Source organism: Zeus faber, assembly GCF_960531495.2.
Source record: "Zeus faber genome assembly, chromosome: 4".
Taxonomy (NCBI): Eukaryota; Metazoa; Chordata; class Actinopteri; order Zeiformes; family Zeidae; genus Zeus; species Zeus faber.
Genome location: NC_137191.1, coordinates 7,533,007 through 7,549,168, shown reverse-complemented (window position 1 = coordinate 7,549,168; position 16,162 = coordinate 7,533,007). Strand labels below are relative to the sequence as shown.

The 16,162-nt window shown below is 43.6% G+C and overlaps 2 protein-coding genes across 2 annotated transcripts; one reads left to right on the top strand and one right to left on the bottom strand.

Annotated features, from left to right (window-relative positions):
• Positions 1–703: 703 nt before the first annotated feature.
• On the top strand, positions 704–4,051 carry cUnh17orf67 (chromosome Un C17orf67 homolog). Its single transcript, XM_079999948.1, has 4 exons — positions 704–787; positions 2,333–2,433; positions 2,980–3,098; positions 3,682–4,051. The coding sequence occupies exons 1-3, from the start codon at positions 733–735 to the stop codon at positions 3,094–3,096; spliced, it is 273 nt and encodes a 90-aa protein (XP_079856074.1). The 5' UTR covers positions 704–732; the 3' UTR covers positions 3,097–3,098; positions 3,682–4,051.
• A 1,026-nt stretch (positions 4,052–5,077) lies between these two features.
• Positions 5,078–8,350, bottom strand: cbx8b (chromobox homolog 8b). The gene is made up of 5 exons (XM_079999184.1): positions 8,238–8,350; positions 8,088–8,131; positions 7,715–7,780; positions 7,502–7,568; positions 5,078–6,725 (listed from the first exon to the last, which is right to left on the bottom strand). The coding sequence occupies exons 1-5, from the start codon at positions 8,304–8,306 to the stop codon at positions 5,910–5,912; spliced, it is 1,062 nt and encodes a 353-aa protein (XP_079855310.1). The 5' UTR covers positions 8,307–8,350; the 3' UTR covers positions 5,078–5,909.
• Between the last annotated feature and the right edge of the window lie 7,812 nt (positions 8,351–16,162).

Below are 16,162 nucleotides of genomic sequence, written 5' to 3'. Positions count from 1 at the left end.
TGACAAACATCAAATCCGAGCTCTAGCTCCACCTCGGGGACAACATTATAACTGCAATATTGTAAATCATCGCGGAACATCAAATCCGGTCCATGTTTTCATACACGACGCCAATGCCTCTATAGACATACAATAATATTTGTTATTATTATTATTATTAATAATAATAACAATATTTTCATATTCGTAATAGTTCACAATCTCCTGTTGTTCGACATTCGAACAAAGAAGAATGTCCGGGTCCTTTTATGGCGACATCAGGCTTTTTTATTGATCCAAACTATAAAAACAATGTGGTAAAAGTGGTAAATCAGCAGCGAATTGAAAATGAAAGGTAGAATTGGAAATGAAAGGATTGTGACAACTTGAATTTAACGTTAATCTTGAAAAATAATGAAACCAACAAGATTATAGATAACATTAAAATGAAATACAGATGGTTTTTCAAAGATAGATTTTCAATATTTAAAAAATGTATATAATTTCCCATTACTTGATTGATTGAGAGATTCGGGGAGTGTATTCAATTCAATATTTTAACATTCACATTATTATTAAAAGATGAAATGGGATATGAGCGGGTCCCGAATATGAAGACAAATTTTTTTTTTTTTTAATGGAAAAGTGTCCGTTACCTATAAGTTGCGTGACGTCATCGTGCTCCGGGCCCCTCAGCCCTCTCCCCTGGAAGGGTCTGAGAGCAGAGGAGCCTGAGGAGGCAAAGTGATCAAGATGAAGGCAGCTGCAGTGTTTTTCCTCTTTCTGGCATTCTGGACCCTCTACACAGGTAGGACACGAGTCAATTCAAAAAGTTAACGAGCTGGAATAGCTGTGGTTTGGATAACTGCTTGGGGAGGCCTGTGCCACAGCTGCAAGTTTTAAAGCAGCGGGTCAACCATGACTTTTACCTCTGATTTGGATTTTTCAAAGAACTAATAACAATGCTACCAAAAAAAATATATATATATGATTCTGTTCAGTGGTATTTTTATGATTACCTGATTTAACCCCCCAAAATATATATTTTTGTCCATTTCACTATTTCACTGTTCAAATCACTATTTATTATATTTAGCCATGTGTATATTTATCATGTATATAATGAGATCCATATAACCAAACAATACATATAATATTTGGGGTTTCTTTTAACCATCATATTTAGTCAATACTTGACCTCACTGACACTCAATTCATTGTCATAGTATCTTCTCATATAATGTATCTCTATGTGGTGCAGAGAGTACCTTTTTGTATATTCTTTAATTTATTTCTTTATGTGTTTTTTTTCGGACTGTTGAGCATTAGTTCTCATGCTACTCCAACGCTCCCCTCCTCACCGAGACAAATTCCTTGTATACGTAAATTTGCTATTCTGATTGGGATCAATTACATTGTATTTGATGAACATTGTTAATTCCATGTTGCCCACCCCCCGGAGTTTAACTGAGTTACTTGATATAACCCTGTTTCACCTCGATTCTCAAGATGAGGGAGACTTGTTTTTTCTTTTTCCACTTTTATCTCGGAAAAAGAAATCAATCCCACCCTGAGCAGATAACAGCGACTGAGCGGGGAGTGATTTTCTTTTTTTTTTTTTTGCCACGTCCCTCTGAGCAGATGGAGCCAGGGCAACGGTCCCGCAGGCCCGGCCCTGTGTTGACAGACCCGGGTTCCCGTCCACGGCGAGGCTTGGGGGGGCCGTCCGGGCCCTTTCTGGGGGCTGGGGGGGGTCACGTGGTCTGGGGGCCAGGCTCCCCCGGGACAGGGGAGGATGAATGGGCACTTTGTTGCCTTTCGCCCCAACGGGTCTCTCACCGGGCAGAGAGAGGGAGACAGAGAGCCCTTCTGAGGATGGTGTGTGTGTGTGTGTGTGTGTGTGTGTGTGTGTGTTTGTGTGTTAGTGTGTGGGTGGGGGGTGAGTTAGTGTAAAGGAGGTCCTCACTCACTCTGGTGGGGCAGCCCCCATGGGGACTACAGCAGCCTCACCGCCCCCTCGCCCGCCAGAGGGAGTGAATCCCAGGTCGCACTTCTAACCCGGTTGTTTGCGGTGGAAATGGATATTTCTGAGCGACTAGAACAGTCACATGTTTTCGACTTCTGTCGTCGTCGTACATCTCCGTTTAGGTCGTTTGTGAAGGGGCGGATCTCAGGTCCGCTCGTCTCGGTTCAAAAGGCTCCGTCGGGGCGAGGAGTCAACCAGGAGATTCCACTTGGACTGACGCCCTTTAACCGGACCGGAGTTCAAACGTGGTGCTCGGCCGATGAACTCCAATCGAGTGTTTATTCCACATGTTTACTGTGTATGTACAAACATTTCCTCACATTCCAGATGCCAACCCCATCATCAAGGAGAGCTTCGCCAAGCAGCTCCTTCGCAGCAAGAGGCAGGATCGGCCGAGGAAGGCGGGCCACCCTGACGAGCCCATGAGGGTGAGGCGAGCGAGCGCGGCGCGGGAAACCGCGCGCATTTTATTTTTTTATTATTTTTAAACGTTGTGTGGCGGTGAGGTCGCGCGAGGTCATTCCGGAGCGCCGCCTCCTCGGCGCCAAATATCAGGAGGCTGAAACTTGTTTTCCTCGCCATGTTATGGATGTTTGGGGAAACGCGCAGAGCACCGGAGATGTTCCGAGCTGAGGAGCGTTGTGTGAATATGGAGATTGGTGACTCACTCTCTGTGACACGTCGCGACGCACCAAAACCTTCCCCCCGACCTCGCCCGACTTCAAATATTGCGATAGTACGTCGTTTTCAGCCCGTGGGTTGTTTGCCGCGTGCGGTCGAGTCATTTGGGAAGTTTTCAGTGAATCCCGAGGCCCAAGTGTCCGTGAAAATGAAAAACTGGAGTGGGTGGAGGCGCAGCAGCGACGGCAGAGTGGAGTTTTCACTGTCAGATGGTTCTTCCCCCCCCGTGCGTTCCTTCCTCCGTCTAGTTTCATGTTTCGTGTTTCGTGTTTCGTTCTCTCTCTCTCTTTTAGGAGCACCTGCTCCACATGCAGGCTCTGGACCAGAGGGCCCAGGAGACCAACCTGGAGAACTGGCTCAACCCCCACTGCTACCCACGCTGCGACAGGAACTATGGCTACCCTGTCTAGGGGTAGGCCAGTCTCTCGCTCTCTCTCTCTCTCTTTCTGTCTCTCTCTCTCTCTTTCCCTCTGTGTGTGTGTGTGTGAGTGTGTGTGTTTGTGTGTGTCGCTGTGTGCGTGTCTCTCCCTCTGTGTGTGTCCGTGTGTGTGTGAGTGTGTCTCTCTCCGTTTGTGTGTGTGTGTGTCTGTCTGTGTTTGTGTGTGTGTGTGTGTGTGTGTGTCACTCTCTGTCTCTGTCTTTCTCTCTCTCTCTCTCTCTCTTTCTCCCTGTCTCTCTCTCGCCCTCTCTCTCTCTTTGCTCTGTCTCTCTGTCTGTCACTATCTCGCTCTCTCTCTCTTTCTCTCTTCTCACCGTGTGTCACTCTCTCTCTCTTTCTCTCTCTCTCACACTGTGTGTGTCACTGTCTCTCTCACTCTATCTCCTAGACCTTTGGTTCCTACTTCCTTGCAGAGGCAACAAATGATATTAGTTTTATCAGTAAGATAAAATGGATTCTTGCTGATTGTTTCTCACCAACACATATTTGATTTGCGGTTGTAGTTTTTTTTTTTGCCCTCCTAACATTCATTCTCTTTGTCTCTCTCTGTCCACAGAACGCTGCTGAATCGCCAGGCTACTGATATGACAGTGATGACGTTAAAAATGAATCAAAAAGTTATTTCTTTTCTGCTATTCTACGCTCTATCTCCCTGAAACCTTAGTAAATCTAAGTCAAACCTTAGTAAATGTAGTACCTTTCTCATGCTAAATGATGCTACAGCCCAAAACAGCTCTCATACTAAGGACTCATACGTCATCTGACAGCAGCTGACAGGTGACGTCACGGATATGATGACGTGTCAGGGCTCGGGCAGGCCTCATAGTTATTCTGTTCTAAGACTATCTCTGCGATTCTATAAAATGCTGCAAGCAATTGATATTATAGGAAGATAAACAATGCATAATAAATCATTTCAAACGCAATTGTGTTTCGTGTCATTGAATAGTTTTAATTTACCCTCAACCCACTTGTCCTCTGCATAATAATTAAATCTGTTGAAAGGATTTATCAGTCAATCAATCAATCGTTATTGTCCTTGTTAGGTAAAATACAAACACAGAACAACCAACATATATAAAACATAAACATTACTATATATAAAAAAACACTCCATTAAAGCCATAAAACACAAAAGTCGGTGTATAAAAAGTTAAATTAGACTACCCGTTGCATTTTAAGTCAACATGCGCACAGGCAATAATTGTACTTATATCATCAGGCTATTATCAAGTTAGAATATTGAACATATAAATGACAGTAAAATTAAATGGCACGGCGTAGGCATAGATCTCCTATACATTTATCTTATAGGCGTCTTTCGAAATTTAGGTTATTCGTGAAATCCGCACCAGTTGGGAAATCAATGCAGAAAGTGAACGTAGAAACCGGATGTAGAAAACAAGTAATATTTAAGGTAATTATTTAAAAATAATAATTGTATGTCTCCCCTAAATAAAACCATTGAGGCTCCAGCTTTAAAAGTGCAACGGGCACCGCGGTGTTTAAATTGCATTTTTATGTAATCGGTGTGAAAGCTCGTTTATTCCCCCTTGGAACGTGGCTGTGGGACGCACTGACGTCGTCGGACGGAGGCCGCGGTAACGGCTCCGAACCCGTACGCCGGCGGAGCGAAGCAGGCCGGAGGTCAGGCAGCGGCTTGTTCCTTTTACCGAATTAATTCGTTCATCACACAAGGAACGCGTTCTGGATTGCGTGAGCCATCGTAGGTTTTTTTAAATGCGTGCACCGCTTTGAGACTTTAACCCTCAATCGGTCGGTCCCGTTTTCATTCCGCGTCGCGGAGGTTGATTTAACCATTTCCGACGGATAATTTAATGGAGCCTAAATAACGAGGCCTGTCCTAAAAGCAGCAGCCGTCGGTCGGTTTGTTCACCTCCCCGGATTTTATGACAATATAGAAACCACACAAAACAGGAAAACTCAAAAGGTTCATTTTTTACTATTTATTTTAAATAGTTAAGCAAATCAACACTTTAACGATTCTGTCAAAAATGCATGAATATTTGACATGTAAATGTGGGGATGTTGTAATAATGCAAAACAAAAACAAACAAAAAAAACATGCATTTTGCAAAAGCTTCGCTATTTCTTACAATTTTAACGAGGCCCAGAAACCAGAACTCCACTGCAGCTCTTTTAGGCCCGAGCAGAACACAAGCGGAATCCTTCTTGGAAAACAATTTTTTTGGAACAAAGTGCTTAAAACTTTACTTTCAATCTTTGGGCCTATTCGGCTTCACAGGCCACATATAGTGCGTACGCAATTCAATTTATTACAATTAGGCCTATACACACCCGCATACTTGGAAAAATATATACTTTTCGTTAATCTTACTAGTGCTTCCACAGCTTGTTAGTCGTTAGTTCTACTCCCAAAGCAGGGACACATGGAAATGACAAAACGAAATGTTCAACTCTATTATTATTGAAAAATAGTATCATTTACAAGCTCTGTACATAAGGTAGCTGCTGCAGCAAAAAAGTGCAACTCTTATTTTAACCAATACATGTTATGAAATGAGATCATTTAATTTGGTAAATACATTAAATAGATGTCCATTTTTTTTTTAATTATTTTTTTTTTGAAATATACACATTCTGTAATCTGCCTTTCTAGATCACAGATAAACACAGTAGCTTAAATCACACTATGTCCCACAAATGTGAAAATAATTTTGATGCAAGGTTAACAAAAGCACAGGAAGTCTGCAGTCTGAATTGGGGAGAAAAAAAACAAAAAAAAAACCAAAAAGACAAAAATCATCTTTTGTCTTTGAAGAAGCCTTGAGAAGTGCTGCTCTCCTTGATGGTGACGGTCAAGAAGTTGGTGGTTATGTCTGTGACCAGCACCTTCTCCGCGTTGCTGAGGGACGGCCGCCATGAGACCTCGTCCACGAGCTGCCCGGGGGGCGACGGCCGCGGGTCCGAGCAGCCCGGGCTGCTCTTGGACTGGTGCTTGAAGTGCGCGGGCGCCAGGAGGCTGGGGGCCTCCTTGGTCCTGTGTGGCCCCAAGTCTGCCCTGCGGGGGTGCAGGTTCCACTTCGAGTAGAGCTGCTGGTGGGTGCTCCGAAAAGACAGACCCCGCGTGTGTGAGTAGTGGTTGTGGTGGTGATAGTGGTGTTTGTGGGTGTAGCTGTGATGGGCCAGTTTCCTGTGGGACAGTTTGTTCGGCGCCGTGGCCTCGGAGCCTCTCCCCTCCTCCCCCGCCGTCTTGGCCGGTTTGGCTGCACCGAAGTCCACCTGCCGCTCCGCTTTCCTCTTGTGGGGCTCGGAGAGCCGGGGGCCGCCGGCGGGGTGGTCCTTGAAGTGGAGCTTGGGCTTGGGGCCTCTCTTTTTGGGGGCGTGGGCAAAGGCGTCGGGGCCCGTTCGCGGCGCTCGGCTCTGCTCCGGGGGCCGGACGCGCACGCTCTCCCCGCGGTTGACGGTGCTGGGGGGGAAGATGGTGGGAACCACAGCTCTCAGGCCCTCTCTGGCCCGGGGCGTCACCACCAGCTCGGGGGTCGGGTAGGTGATGCGCATCCCTCGGACCGCCTCGCTCCTGAACTCGTATGATTTGGCTTTGGCTTTAGCCTGAGCCTATTGAAAATAATAATAATAATAATAATAATAATAATAATAATAATAATAATAATGACAAGTAACAGCAGATTCCCAACAACACCACCACTGCATTTCACTTCACATCCATTACTTAGTAACTTCAGGCTTGGGGTATTTAATTGAGCTAAACAAATTAGTTTAGTTCAATTAAATATCCCAAGCCTGAAGTTACTGACAACCATATACATCTAATAATAATAATTATAAAGAATAAACATGTCATGCCTGCAGTCAAGTCGAAGCCTTTCAAATCAATATATTAATGGTTGCATTGATGAACTTCCTATTTTCTTAAAAAATAATAGTAAATTTAAAAAAAAAATCAGGAAAAACCTAACAACCATTACAGGCTTTCCATAAGTGCCCCCCATTATTAAAAGTTAGAAGTTTGGGGTTTGGGATATTCCGAATGTTCGGCCGTTTCCCTAAACCAACTGGAGCACATCTGCGGCTTCGGAGCAGGTGCTGCAGTCAACGCAGCCCCGTTAAAGATGTGAAACGTGTACACGACAGGTGTTCTGCAGAGGCCTCTTCCTTTGACAGTGAATAACTTCGTCCCCGACTGCATGAATCTGTAGACGCGCATTTATGATGGGAATCATTGTGCAACATAATTTGACGGGGACGGTTGCGGGTGCGCAGGTGGGCGGCAGGGCTCCAGGTGGAAACTGGGGCGGAGGACGCTTCGTAAAACCCTCCAGATTAAAAACACACACACACACACACAGCAGCGAGCGGACCCCCCCTTTCACCTTGAGCAGGAAGGTCCTGGGTTTGGGGCCCCGCTTCTTGGGCCCGAACAGCTCCCTCTCCCGCTCCCTGCGAACGGCAGGACAACCATTTTGAAACCCCAACCGAAAAAAAAAAACAAAAACCCCCCAAAAAAACAAAAACCCCGCTCATTTATTTATTATTAAAAAAAAAAAAAAGGGAAAAAGAAGCCGTCGGACCGAGGCGCCTCTCACCGCTCCTCGAAGGCCACGAAGAGCCGCGAGTCCAGGATGTTCTCCTCCGGCTCCCAGGTGCTGTATCTGGGGGCGGCAAGCGAGAAGTGAGTCGCGCGGCGGCGGCGGGGCCCGCCACACGGAGCTCTCGAACAGCTCCGAAGCTGCCGCGGCTCCATGTGGCGGGCCCCGCCGCTCACACACTAACACACACACACACACACACACACACACACACACACAAAACCCCGCTCACGCAGCCCTGCCGCAGCGTTAGCCTCCGAGCTAACGCGCTTTGGGAGCGCCGCTCCCCGGCGGCGTGCTCCGGCGGGCGGGCGCTGCAACGCCGGAGCCGCAGCCGGCGAGACAGCGACGGACCGCGGCGGCCACTTACTTGGGGGACCAGCCCTTCCACTTCACCAGGTACTCCATTCGACCCTGCGTGCCAGCAGAAAGAGACGCGCCGCACGGTTAGCGCGGCTCGGGAGCGGCTTCGCTCAACAGTTTGGGAAACGCGGCGACGTATCGGGCGCCCGGGACCTACCCTCCTGATGCGGCGCTTGATGATGGACTCCGCCGCGAACACCCGCTCCCCGACCGCAGACAGCTCCATGTTCCCTCCTGCCGCTAGCCGAGCCGAGCCGAGCCGAGCGCTAAGCTAGTGATGCGGGACTCGCGGACGACTCGCTCCCCACGAATCGTTTCGGGTGACTCGGGTGTCGGGAGTCACTGTTCTGCGAGTGAAACTCACAAACTGAAATGTCGTTTTTCTGAGGGCCGAATTACAGTACGAGGGCATTTGGCATATATATATATATATTTAAATTAATGTGACTGATTTACACCTTTAATTCGGAATTAAATTGTGTGATACTTTGCATTAGAAATCCGGATTTTACTCTGTACATGGGCATTAACCAACACACATCCGATTTAATGATAAAACATTTAATAGGGGAGGGTGGAAATGTGACGAAACGAGGAGATGAGTTTGGCAATCTATTCTGGGAACTACTATCTCCATTGCCCCGTTCCCTTTAGTTCCGCCCTTCAGTTATTTTTTCCTTGTGGTTATAATTGTATAATCAGTGGTACTACCGGTATAACTTATTACTTATCCCTATTATCACTGATTGCACATCATCCTTATTAATAAACTCATTATTACTTTTCAATAATGCTCTTATTTGTATGTATTTTAGTGTGTCTGCCCCCTGACCATGTTGGGTTTTACCAGGCTGTGTGAGTGCTGTTTGTTTTACGTTTCTTTTTTTTTTTTTATTTACACACGTTATTTTTATAAAATTGAATTCATAATGAATAATCTTGAAGTAAATAAATAAAAATACATATATAGACAGAAGTGAATAATTGTGTGATTCACACTTGTATGCGTTTCTCTGCCAAAGTAAATATTTTTGGAGCGAAGGCTTCTTTTTTTTTTCCTGCGAGCCCCGGCTTGCGTCCTTCCAAAATGAAACCATTGTCCGCGGAACTGCGTGACTCTTGTGAGAATTCCATCCGACAATTCATTCCCTCGCATCCAATCGAACGGAACCGAACGAACGAAGCGTCGGAAAATCGAACGACTCTTTTTTTTTTTTTTTTTTTTTTTTAAACGAACGGGTCGCCAGGGAGCGAATCGGAAAAAGGGAGTCGAAGCTCTCACCGCTCCGCGGAGACGCTCCTCTCTCGGCCAGCGCCGACTCTCGCGCGCTGAATTCCCGACAGACCATAATATTCCTCCTCGAACGGATCGACGTCATCAACGCTTTTTTCTTTTTTTTTTTTTTTTTTTTCTTCTTCTTTTTTTTTTTTTTTTTTTTTCACGGCGTTGCTAGGAGACCGCCGTCGGTGGGACCGTTCGCAGGACGCCCATTGGCCGAGCCGTTGCTACGTGCTCGGGGTTGCTAAGTGAGGGGGGCGGAGCCTCCGTGACTGGGTCCGGGCGGGGGAAAATGGAGGCTGTGTCGGCGCGGCGGATATTTCATATTTTAATATAATTAGCAGTAATAGTTTGAGCTCTTGTGAAACGTTTTAACGTTGAAGGGAGGTTAATTATCACGCTGTAACGTGAGCTAAAGCCTTATACATAAAAAAACCCCACTTCATAAAATAAATAAAATAAAATAAAATAAAGAATCAAATAAATAAATACAAATGAAAACGCGTTGGTGTGTGGATGAGTCCGGTTGAGTGGTTTTAAATGGGTTTGGTTGAATAACACACCGGGGAAAAAAAACACCGGGGAAAAAAAACAAAAACGGATCCGGGTATAATCGTGGTAAAATCAACCGTCCGGTGACCCCGCGGATCTCCCTGCGCAGTAAACCGACAGAACAACGGCAATTTGTCCGTTTGTTCGGTCAGCATCACACAACATTCAAATTTCACGCTGGTTATGCTACAGATCCATCCTTTATTTTAAATTTACAACGGCTGAACAGTCTTTATTGCAAATAGATTTACAACGGCCTTTCAAAATCGAGGCAAAAATATGGCCTAGAATATACTACTACTACCACTACCACTACTACTACTAATAATGATAACAATAATAACAATAATAATAATAATAATAATAATAATAATAATAATAATAATAATAATAAAAGTATCCTTAGCATGAAGACAGAGCGGCTGCATTTAACATTAAATGTCGATTACGCACATTTGAGTATTTTTCGAGCTTATAGAGCTTTTTGTGCGTAATCACCGGGTGTCATGACATTTCACTGCATATATGTATGACCGTATGTGTATGTATTTGACAAATAATCTCTTGAATTTGAACTTGAACTTGAACTTGAACACTGTTGTCCAGAATTGACCAAACTAATGTTTTGATGCGTGGAGATGATTTAACTAATATATTAATATTGGTCTATAGGAAACATTTCAAGTGTCATTGAAATTAAAAGGTTGATTAATTGCCGTGGGATCGGACTGAGGTTAGAATATGCGCATACACTAAAAATAAAACACAAATACCACCCAAAGGACGCGTTTGCCGCCTCACTCACTGCACTTCAATTTGCTTTTAGATTAATTGTCACGATATTTAAATCTACCACCCCTGTTAATTCCTTGTACGTAGTATAGGAACGCACGTCACATTTCACACGTAACACATTTTGACATGTTGGAAAAAATCTTCTTCAAATCGAGAAACCTTTCCCCGAATTCCCAGTCGTAGAGGAGCGTCAAGAAGAATCCTCCAATCCCTCTCCTTCCAAATCTGGAAGCCAAAAGTGGCCTGTTATTTAATTATACATTAAAATAAATCAACAGCAGTTGGTTTGTAATCCATACAATTCCAGGTAATCTTTTGCGAATAATAATAATAATAATAATAATAATAATAATAATAATAATTAATAACAACAACAAGGATAATAATAATAATAATAATAATAATAAAAAAATTATAATAGTAATAATAATAATAATAATAATGATAATAATAATGATAATAATAATAATAATAAATAAACAAAATGTGCTATTATGTATTACGCCTTATGGAATATTCAAGGTGGTGTTTATATTTAAATTAAATTGTTAAATTAAATATTTAAATCAACACTCCGCAACGCAATAAATAATAAGATTTGTAGACCTATTTGGATTTGTTCTTACTCATTACGGCGGAACAGTCAATTTATATAGTCAATCTATCCGGATCGATAACCCGCTGGTTACAAAAAAGACTGAGAAGCCTGGAACAAAATGTAGGCCTAATCAGCGAATCAAAACTGTAAATAATTCTTGATCTGTAATCTCTTACACAGCGATGGTCTGCTGTGTAATTACTTCATAAAATATCGTTGAATTCAGATTATAAACGATAGGCCTACATTTAACAAAAACAACAATCCTAATCCCTGCGCGATGCCCTATTGTTTATTTCTTTCAGTTTTTCGGCGTTGCTTCAAATAGAGGTCTAATTGCATGTTATCATTAACAGATTTCTATCAGATTTAACACGAAAAAAAATACAATCATTGAATTCGGATTTTTTTTTTTTATTACACCCCTCGAACAAATAAAATAAGCCCATTGACTCTATATTTGTTTCAGGTTTGTTATAAATTGAGAAGAAGAACAAAAAGAAGAAGAACTATGCAGTCAGTATGTCCAAGGATATTACAAGATGACGAGATTCATTTATTTCCTTGCATTCTTGCATTCAAGTCAACGTGCCTTCATGGATGCTTCATTGCTTCAGATGTTAAAATTACTATTCTTTATTTAATATCATTATTCAGGTTCATATTCGGTGATTTGGACGAGAAGGTTTAGAGGCCCGATGATCTTTTACGACAGCATTCATACATATAAATCAGTTTTAATAAATCCTTTACAAACATGTCTCATATATAGATATCACAGACAATGTTTTATTATTCTTTGTATTCTCATAATTAAGATGCCCGAGGTATTTCCCTTGGTGCAGGTGACAACATACATACAAATATTCAAACGAGATTAAGATGAAAGGAATAAACAACAAAAGGTGTAATTCCATATACAAACACAAATGCAGGTTCAGCTGAGGCAAACAATACGTAGGCTACAAGATTGCCAATGAAAATGTTCTATATTTTAACCAGCATCATATTTATATTTTTTACCAATGAATACTTACATCCTTACCACCACTTAACCTCTGCCATAGCCTTTTTTTTTATTCATCTCTATCCGGTGCAAAGAGCACATTGTGGATATTCTGTATATGTTGTACCAAGACAAATTCCTTATATATGAAAAATGTCATTTCCCCAATAAACATATTGTGATCGTGGTTCTGGTATGTTTATTCCCTCGCACCCCGCGAAACGCACAGTAGCTTTTAACGTTATGCCTCCAGACGCGCAGCGCGTCGTGCGTGTTGCGCGTCCGCGGCGCCCTGTGTGCGCCGCGCTGCGCGTCCCACTGAGCGCTGCGGTGATTGGTCTGCGCGCTGCTGCAGTGCGGTGTGCTGCAGCCGTATAAAGAGAAGTGGGCCGTCCCGTTTGAAGATTAAAGCTTATTCTAGTGTGTTTCTGGCCAACAGATACAGACCATAATAACCTTTAATGTCTGGTTCGAGGCTTCGCGGGTAGAGAAGCGGTGCGTCCACCTCCTGACACACGCGGAGACCGCACCAACATGGCGCATCGCCACGACCAGGCTTTAATAACGCGTCTTGGATGAGCTGTCGGAATTATTTTTATTATCCGTTGACAGTTTTACCAATATGAGATGGCCTAATAGCGTATGCAGTGTAATATCAACGTGTCCTACCATGTGCTATTGCTGTAACAGAGCCTTCTAATAAGACGCACAGTGTGGACTGTACCTTTTTTTCCGCAGCTGAGCGAATATCCCCATGATTACCTGATAACAGTGATATAATGTGATAAAGTAATCGAATGTGTGATGGCGTTACAGGGTTAATGAATACCAAATTAGTATTTTGATAGGTCTACTCTGTTTTTTTCCCCGTCTTGCATTTGATAGAGTATTAATAGAAATCTTGTTAAATATATATATATATATATATATATATATATATATATTTGTAAGACATAAAGTAACGTGACTGTGTTAGAAACGCACTAGAGTAAAAATGTATAGATGCTCAAGCCTTTCCACCTTTTAACTCAATTACATTACAAATGAAATTGAAACGTAATTGAGTTAAAAGTCGAATGTCTTGAAAATACTTATAAATAAATTCGGTTTCAGAGTTTTTTCACTTCCTTATAAGTAAGTATAAATATCCCTGGTTCGTGCGGGCATTGGGCCTATTACTTCACATGAACAGGTCCGCTCGGCCTGTAAAGAAAGACGCGAATTAATTCACCCAGTATCACAACCACACCAATGCATGAATTAATTCACCCAGTATCACGATCACACCAATGCATGAATTAATTCACCCAGTATCACGATCACACCAATGCATGAATTAATTCACCCAGTATCACGATCACACCAATGAATGAATTAATTCGCGGCCTAGAAAAAAAACCGTTTGCGTGTCTCTGCTCAGGCCCAAAACGAAAGCGACAATAATCAGGCCTTCTTCCACTTCTTCACGGTTTTGCAGCTTCGCAGGCCTGAACGAGTCGATCTGCAAATAGAAAGCCGTGTCGGCTAAATGAAGGGAGGAAAGCCTTCTGAGGATTCATTTTCCCTGCAGCAAACCAGCGGCGTTTGGCGGGGGCGCGATTGAATAGAAACTGGACAGAGCGAGGAGGAGGAGGAGAGAACAGCCATTTTCTCCGCGGCTCTGCGTTAACGCGTGCCCAAAGCACCGTGCGGGGGGGACCACCAACCGCGCAGACCAACACCATGCGGGGAAAAGACACGCGGAAAAAGACCCAGCGCGGATCGCACCGCGCAGGACACAGGACGCACCATGCAAAGAAAACACCATACAAAAAAACACCCTGCAGATAAACACACCCTGCATATAAACACACCCTGCAAATAAACACCCTGCAGATAAACACACCCTGCAAATAAACACCATGCCTACAAAAACACCCTGCAGACAAACAGAATGCTGAAGACACCGCACACAAAGCACCGTGAACGCTTTATTTCCGTTAAAGAGCGTCGAGGACGGCCCAGAGCTGCAGGAATGCATCCAGCATTCATTTGTAGATCGGGGAGTCTAGTGCAAATATCAATATATCTTCATTCAACAATATTATATATATATAAAATATAATATAATATAATAGCTGAACAATATTATGTTGAACATGCAATTGGTCCCTGGATGAATGCACACGTTGCGCTTTTAAGTGCAATGCATTGTTGTCAAACCTGCACTTTAAACTTTGGTATTCATTTGACTCTGACTCAAACCTGTACTAGTTGATAAAAAAAAAAGAGGTGATGCATAACAGGGCTCTGCAGAGAGTCTTCCGAAAATGTGTAGCCTGGGCTTTTATCTCATGGCAGTGTAACCTTTCTTGATAGAGCTGGATGTGTTTTCGTATTCAACATGTGATGTTTCGGCCTCCATTCAGAACCACTGCAAAAATGAAGTTAATTTATGGAGGATTTTTCACAGGCAGGTCACAACCGTGCGCGGCAAAATTATTTAGGCCAATCGACCCCTCCTGTTGGAAGCAGATAGCCTGCTTCACATAAAGACGATTTGAAGAGATTTTTTTCAAAGCTTGTCAGAGACACAATCCACAAAACGGCGGTGTCCTGCAGAAGATGCCATTATGAGGTTAGGAGGTTAAAGCCTGGCTAACCAGGCCCCGTTGGAGCCTGCAGAATTAGCAAACTTTCCATAAACCGCCTAGCTGTGTGTGTATGTGTGTTTTTCGGGCCTAAATTTGGCTGCAGGTTACGATGCCGGGGCTGTTGCAAGCTGTTCACACATCAGTTGACAGAATAAATATGGCCCTCCCAATATATTTCCCCCGATGCCAAGGTTCTGGATCTCGACTCAAGGCTTTCTTCTCAGAAGCAAAAGATTGATCTCAGAATGCTCCACGCTTGACGACGCTGCAAACCGAGACGGTCAGCAGAAGACCCCGAAAACCACACACCGGTCCAGCGGATGTGATCTGTCCACTCAGGCTTCCAGAGGTGCCGCACCCTGAGCCTCTGAACGCAGGGCCATGGGCGCCGAGCAGCTGATCCTTTAGGACCTCCACCGCCACCCCCCTCCACCCTCCCGCCAGTCTGGAGGTCACGTCGAGCCCAGAATAAACCCCCGAGCCACACATTTAGAAACCTCGGAGTAACAGTCAAATATGGGGTTTCCGCAGGGTGGTAGAGTTGATTTTGTTACAGAGCCAGGTTTTCCAGTGTACAGACCTGAATTCCCCCCCCAGGATTAATAGAGGCGTTATCTTCTCGTATTGAACCTTTAAGTGTCTTGCACGTCACATGGTTGGTTATTTTAGGACAGGGCTGCCTGCAGGTTGTGGTTCAAAGACAGGATTGAGAGAATGAAGTCCAAAAGCCACTTGCAAAATATTCGATTTTATTGCAAAATGTATCACCGGAAGCCTTCAAATGTATAATTTCCAACACGAAAATATCAAGGTGCCTCTAATTGGCCTTTTTTAGCAGTCAGACATTGTCTGGACATCCAGACCACGTTTGCTTCAAGGAGTTTCTAAAACAAAGAAGCTGCATGACACAGGGGGACATTTTGAAGTTTAACGTACAAACCTGTGCTGGCACATGGGACCTTCAGAAAGCTGTCTGGAATATTCAAAGAAATGTGTGATCGAGTTCCGTTCGAAATGATCAGCTCATGTAACATATGCATGAGAAATGCATTAAAGCACACGGTATTTTTGGAAAATGCCGATTTCAACCTTTTTGCCCCATCAGCAACACTATAGCGAAGAAAGCTGAATGAGCCACTGGGAATAGAAGGATTTCTTCTGGACGAGTGATTGTTAGTAAGGCTCTACACAACAAAATTGGGAGTAAGTATCTTATAAA

What these genes read in the sequence shown, in the direction of transcription:
- cUnh17orf67 (XM_079999948.1), top strand. Translation starts at nt 733, where the DNA reads ATGAAGGCAGCTGCAGTGTTTTTCCTCTTTCTGGCATTCTGGACCCTC. An exon ending in ATTCTGGACCCTCTACACAG is followed by an intron (nt 788 to 2,332) that starts GTAGGACACGAG and finishes CTCACATTCCAG; the next exon opens with ATGCCAACCCCATCATCAAG. An exon ending in ACCCTGACGAGCCCATGAGG is followed by an intron (nt 2,434 to 2,979) that starts GTGAGGCGAGCG and finishes TCTCTCTTTTAG; the next exon opens with GAGCACCTGCTCCACATGCA.
- cbx8b (XM_079999184.1), bottom strand. Translation starts at nt 8,306, where the DNA reads ATGGAGCTGTCTGCGGTCGGGGAGCGGGTGTTCGCGGCGGAGTCCATC. An exon ending in TCAAGCGCCGCATCAGGAGG is followed by an intron (nt 8,132 to 8,237) that starts GTAGGTCCCGGG and finishes GCTGGCACGCAG; the next exon opens with GGTCGAATGGAGTACCTGGT. An exon ending in TGGAAGGGCTGGTCCCCCAA is followed by an intron (nt 7,781 to 8,087) that starts GTAAGTGGCCGC and finishes TGCCGCCCCCAG; the next exon opens with ATACAGCACCTGGGAGCCGG.